This window comes from Hipposideros armiger, unplaced genomic scaffold (assembly GCF_001890085.2).
Source record: "Hipposideros armiger isolate ML-2016 unplaced genomic scaffold, ASM189008v1 scaffold_224, whole genome shotgun sequence".
NCBI lineage: Eukaryota > Metazoa > Chordata > Mammalia > Chiroptera > Hipposideridae > Hipposideros > Hipposideros armiger.
In genome coordinates this window covers 1,173,786-1,179,775 of record NW_017731574.1, presented here as the reverse complement: position 1 = coordinate 1,179,775, position 5,990 = coordinate 1,173,786, and the positions used below count along the sequence as shown (strand labels likewise).

At 49.1% G+C, this 5,990-nt stretch overlaps 1 protein-coding gene across 4 annotated transcripts in view; it reads left to right on the top strand.

Moving 5' to 3' along the window:
• Positions 1–5,226: 5,226 nt before the first annotated feature.
• Positions 5,227–5,990, top strand: part of LRP3 (LDL receptor related protein 3) — a 13,629-nt gene continuing 12,865 nt past the window's right edge. For all 4 annotated transcript variants that reach the window (XM_019654539.1, XM_019654538.1, XM_019654537.1 and 1 more), the window contains exon 1: positions 5,227–5,353. In XM_019654539.1, the coding sequence (XP_019510084.1) occupies positions 5,242–5,353 (112 nt within the window). In that variant the 5' untranslated portion in view covers positions 5,227–5,241. The remainder of the gene's footprint in view (positions 5,354–5,990) is intronic.

The following is a 5,990-nucleotide window of genomic DNA, read 5'->3' as shown; positions in this document are numbered from 1 at the left end:
GGAAGTCTCTGTTTTGATGCTAGGGTGCCTTGAATGCTCTAGACTACTTACTAATTTTTCAGGTGGAGATTGAGAGAGATAGAGAGAGAGAGAGAGAGAGAGAGAGAGAGAGAGAGAGAGAGAGAGAGTGGGAAACAGGGATACAGGAAACAAAATGTACAATGTTTTGTTTGGGTCATGCCTATTTATATATTTATGATTACCTATTGATGGCTAGACATCTGGATTTCATTCAAGGTAATGATATAAAATTTTCCTTTGAAGTAGGAATACTTAAAATAAAAATGAATTGATTTAAGTACAGCCATGAAGTCCATAATATAAATGTTTGCGGTCCGCCATGCTGGAGGAAGTGCCCTTTGAGCCATGTGAGTGGGTAGCTTAGCACTACTTTCCCCCTCCCCTATCGTATTTCCCTGGGAATCCTTCCTAGGAGTGGCCTCTCTAGGAGTCACCTTAGCAGGCTGCTTTCATCTCCCATGCATGCTCCTTGGGATGCGAGGGCTTGTCCAGATATCGTTCCTAATCCGTACCTCCAGCCATGGGTTTCTCAGTTCTGCACATGTGCCTCTGGACGCCGGCTCTCTCAACCTGTCACCTTTACTCCTGTGGCAGCAACAAGGTGAAGGAACAAACCTTATCTATTCACCCACCTCGGGCCTCTGATGTGCTTTGGCCTATTAATAATTTAGTGAGGTGGAATGAATTGGATTGACTCCCCCAAATCAATACATAAATGATTATTGTTACAGGGCATTTCTGATGGCCTCAGCAAGGCCAAGGGGAGCTTTTTGATTGAAAATTGGAACTGCACTCATCACTCAGAATCACTGCGGAGAGGGTTATGTAAACCAAAGGGGTGACCGGGTGTTCATATTTTTATTGCAATAAAACCCCCCCCTTTTTTTTGAATGGTGCTTTTATGACATACTTACTATCATTGTTCCAGGCCTATAATTTTAAAATTACTGCTCGATACTGAAGGTGGAATGTTTTACTGCCACGGGTCTATTAAAGTTGTAAGAGCCAGCAGTAGCTTGGAAAGTGCCTATGGATAGATGTGTTTGGCCACACCGAGCCGTCACCACAGATGTGCCGGCAGATGTGGCTGGGCAGGATCAGTGGGTGGTGACAACAAGGGGGTGTGTGCACGCCTGCACCTGGGCCTCTCACAGGGGGAAGCAGGCACTGAGCTCTGAGCATTGCTCCACCCCTCATCCCCCCACTCCCTCCATCTCCCCCAACCCTACCCACACCCTGTGCTGGCAGACCACAGCTCCAGGAGGGCAGGGACACCAGCAAGCCACACTAAACCCAAGCAGCAACCCAAACTGGCTGCCTCGCCCCACAGAGCTCAGGTGGAAATGTTGTGGCAATCATGAATTTTGCCAGTTAATTTTTATTATGGTAAAATACATATAACACAAAAATTTACCATTTTAACTATTTTTTCAATGTATGTGGTTCAGTGGCATTAAGTATATTCACATTGTTTTGCAACCATCACCACCATCCATCTCCAGAACTCTTTCATTTTGCCAAACTGAAACTCTGTACCTATTAATCAACAACTTCCCAATCGCCCTTTCCTCCAGCCCCTGACACCCACCCTTTTACTTTCTGTCTCTATGAATTTGATGGCTCTGGTTGCCTTATATATGAAGACCATACAGTCTTTATCCTTTTGTGACTGCTTAGTTCACTTAGCATAATGTCCTCAAGGTTCAACCATGTTGTAGCTGAATTTTCTTCTTCTTTAAGGCTGAAAAATATTCCACTGTGTGTACAAACCACAGTGTGTTTATCCATTCATCTGTCGATGGACACTTGGGTTGCTTCTACCTTTTGGTTACTGTGAGTAATGCTGCTATGAACACCGGTGTGCAAGTAGTTCCTGAAGTTCCTGCTCTCAATTCTTTTGGGTATGTACCCCAAAGTGGAGTTGTTGGGTCATATGTTAGTTCTATGTTTCACCTCCTGAGAAACTGCCAAACGTTTCCAAAGCAGCTGCACCATTTTCCATTCTCACCAACAATGCACAAGGGTCCTAACTTCTCCACATTCTTGCCAACTCTTGTTTTTTTTTCTCTCTCTCTCTCTTTCTCTCTTTCTTTCTTCCTAATAGCCATCCTAATGGATGTAAAGTGGACTCTCATTGTGGTTTTGATATTTTTAGTATTTTTAATTTAAATAAACCTTAAGTCCCTTTCTCTAAAGCTATTTTTTCTCTTTTTACCTCCTTTCCTGTTCTTCCACCATCTTATTTCAAAGCTGTACAACATTAGCTGCCATTCAGAAATTCCCATCATTTTCATGTTAACATGTTTTCATGTTAATTTCTACCTACATGACTGAGATTTTAAAATGTCATTTGAGAAACATAAATTTTAATGTATATGAGAGCAAAATAGTCTTTTAGAAGACGCTATCCTGTGAGGCTCCTCTGCTTGGGTCCCAGAAAGAATCTTATAAAGCATCCAAGGACGAGATCTGCCCAAGGAGAAACTGGCCCACATAGGCAGACAGAGCTATCCTCCTACCACTGGCCTGAGTGAGCAGCTGGCCTTGGGTGCTTGGTGTTTCTCTCCAAGGGAACCCTGGGACCTGGGAGTCAGTCAGTACATCCACATGCTGGAGGGGCTGCTCACAGGGCTGAGAAGAGTTCTCCAAATGCACCCTGGCTCTGCCTCTTAGCTGTTCTCCTAGAACAACAGGGAAAAAGTAGAAATTAGCTCTGGGAAGAGTGGAAACACTCTGGGACCAGAGGAGTTGGGTGGAGGGGGTGCTTTGGAGAGGGTGGTAGGCAGAGTCACAAAACTCAGGTTAAAAACCTTGAAATCTGTTCTGGAGCATGTTCTCCAGGGGGCATGATACACGTTGCATGTTAAAAATGTGAGATGGTGATTGGGAGGCAGGGGACCACGTAGGAAGCTTCTGCAGAGATCCAAGAGAGAGGAGATGGTGGCTGGGACCAGGGAGGTAGCCGTGGTGATGGAGAGAAGTGGGCAGATTTGAGATACATGTGGGGACTAGCTATTAGGACTTAGTGATGGATGACGTGGGAGATTGGAGTAGAGGCTATTGACTCAGTGAGTAATGTGGCCATGAACTGAGCTGGGTACAACAGAGAGGGTGCAGGCTGTGGAGTGGGAGGTGTCTGGTCTAGAGTTCAGTAGGGACAATAAAGGGTTTGTCCTCCTGGGAGGCACCTGCACTAAACATGGACCAGATGGTCATAGGATGCTGTTCCAGTTTTACTTGCCAAAGTCACTTTTGGCCTTTGATCCTCAAATACATTTTAACTATTTCAAATCAAGACAGACAATTACTACCCAACTCAACATTCTCTATACAGTATCCAGCAACCAGTTGGATAAGAGCGGGCTTCAGTTTGCATCTGCATGCGGACGAATGATGGAGGCGGGGAGAGGGGAACTCTCCAGTGACAGTGGTTTCCTCCGTGTCCCATGATGGCCTCAGGGCATGCCAGTGGGCAATGGCAGTGACCCTGTTGTTCTGAACAGGGATTTATATGGGACAGCTCTGTGCCCATTCCCTTTCCCCTCTGCCTGCCCTCTTCTCCTCACTCCTAGAAGAGAATGGCCCACAGTCCGCATCTCATGAGACACACGAGTGACAGCATCTTTGCTTCTTCCTAACTAGAAAGGGCAGCTTCCCACCTGATCCCCTGCTGGGCCCCTCCATCCCGCTGCTCCCTCATCTGTCGCCGACGGTCTACACATTCTCAGGGTCTATTACTTGCATCACACTCTTTCCTGTACTACAATCTACTTGGCAGGATTTGGGTTGTGAGGGACAGAAACCTTCTGGATACAGCTCAAGCCGACACAGGATGTTTGTTAAAAAGTTGCAGAGGTGGAGGGGACCAGGTGACTTCAGCCAGGGTGTCAAGTCCTGGAGCGGAGACTGGGCTACCAAGAAATGCTCCAGGAGTGGTGAGATGGGTTGAGGGGAGAGCACTGCCCAGCAAAACCCCTCCCTGGGGCGGTAGCCTCTAGAGGGCACTAGACCACCGTGAGACTAAACCAGAAATGGGGTGCCAGGTAGTTTCAATATGGGCAGGGTCTAAGTTTGAGCCCCAAAAACCAGCCAGGTAGGGGGGACCAATAGACCCACGAACACAGTAACAGTGGCAAGATGAACGATCTTAAAAAAAAATAAATGCAAAAAATCTATGATGAACAAATTACCAACAATTTAAATGAAGATAGGTTGTTTGTTTCATGACCCTGCACTATTGCGCAGTGGGAATGGTTGTTTTCAATGAGCCTGAGGTTGCCAGGTAGCTTGGCAGTCCTCTGCCTTGTGGCAGAGTGTTGACAATGGGGTGTGAACAGACTGGGCAACTTGGAGCTTTATATACAGTCACGTTTTGTGATTTGCAGAGCTTTTATTAACCTTTCCCACTTGGTTCAAAATGTGGGAGGATATTTGGGTGTGTATAGCGGCTCACACTTTTCATTTTGGCTCTTAATAGGGCTTCTCATGCCATTAAAGTCAACCGTGGATTCCTTATATAACTGGCATAACGTACATTGAAGTGGAAGGCATAAAGATGCAGCTCATCCCTGCCAATGCACCTACTTCAGCTGAACGTTTTGCCATGCACAAATGCCCATTACATGGGCAGTCAGCAGTCTGAGGAAATGCTGGAACCAAATTATGGCAGTCTAGCTCTCTTTACCATAAATGAGTCATTTATCTTGTTACTTGATTCTTAAATACTTTAATACATCAATCAAGAAAAGTCTGCTTTGGAAAAATCACCAAAGAATTAGAAGAGAGAGGAAAAGAAAAAAACCTAAAAGGTGTTTTTTTTTTTTTGCCAATTTTTAAAATTAAAATCCAGCTGGCCTGTACAGTGAAAGTGAGTTACTCTGTCTACAACTTTTACTAATATAACACCAGTTCCTCTTTACCTTTTAAAAGATTATCAAAGGTGGAGGAGGGGGATTGGAATCGGGTCTTGAGCCTCAGCTGGGGGAGGGGCAGATCATGCCAAGTCTTCATGCCAGGGAAGCTTTGGGAACCTGATTTCACATCAGTCTCTAAAAAGGAGGGCTGACCCTGCTTGATGGTAAATGGCTTCCTCAGTCCTTCTCCATGTCTCTCTGGGTTCCTGACTCTTCTGGACCCAGTCCCTTTGTTGACCGCTCTCCCAGATGGCAGACTCCAAGCCTGAAAAGCAGGCCTTCTTTCCATTTCCCAGTGCCTGTCAGGATGACTGGGTGGGCTCAGAGGTTCCTGGGAGGGGTGCGATTCCAGAGGCCTCTTAGAGGGGTCAGCAATCTCCCTTCACAGGCCTTGCTTGGCACAGAGGCATCTATCTCAGGTATGTGACATGGATCCTTGGGCTGTGGCACACGAGGAGTCAGGTCAAAGGGGTAGGGACCTCACGCGGAAGACAGGCCCCAGCCACTACAAACTGTCCTGCCCTCAGGTTCCCTAAGCAGCCCTGAGCAGCCCCTTTCTCTGCCACCTTCCACCAATCCTCCGTCCCCTGCACAGCCCAGCACAGCGGGGCTCTGGGGAGCGCCAGCTCCGGGGCCCGGCAGGAGGCCAGGCGAGCGTTGACTGGGGCCCTGGGCGCAAGGCCCGCCTTGAACGCCAGGCTCCAGGGCCACAGGGCACGGACAGGACCGAGCCGTCGGCGCGGAGCTGTCCAGCACCCGAGGCGGGGCGCGCGCCCCCGGCCCGCCCCAGCCGCCTCCTACCGCCCTGCCAGCGCCACTGCGGCTCGGCGGGCGCGTCACGTGGCTGGCGCGGCTCGGCCTCCAGGCTCCGGGCGGGCGAGGGGCCGGGTGGGAGGACCGACAGACCCGCGGACGCAACACCGGCGGCACCCGCTGGTCGGGCTGGGCGCAGCGCGGGGTTGGCCCGGGGGCGCCGGGCCCGGAAGGGCTGCGCGGCGCGGCGCGGGGCATGGGCGCGCCGGAGGCCCTAGGGCACCGGCTGGCCGCGGCGGGGCG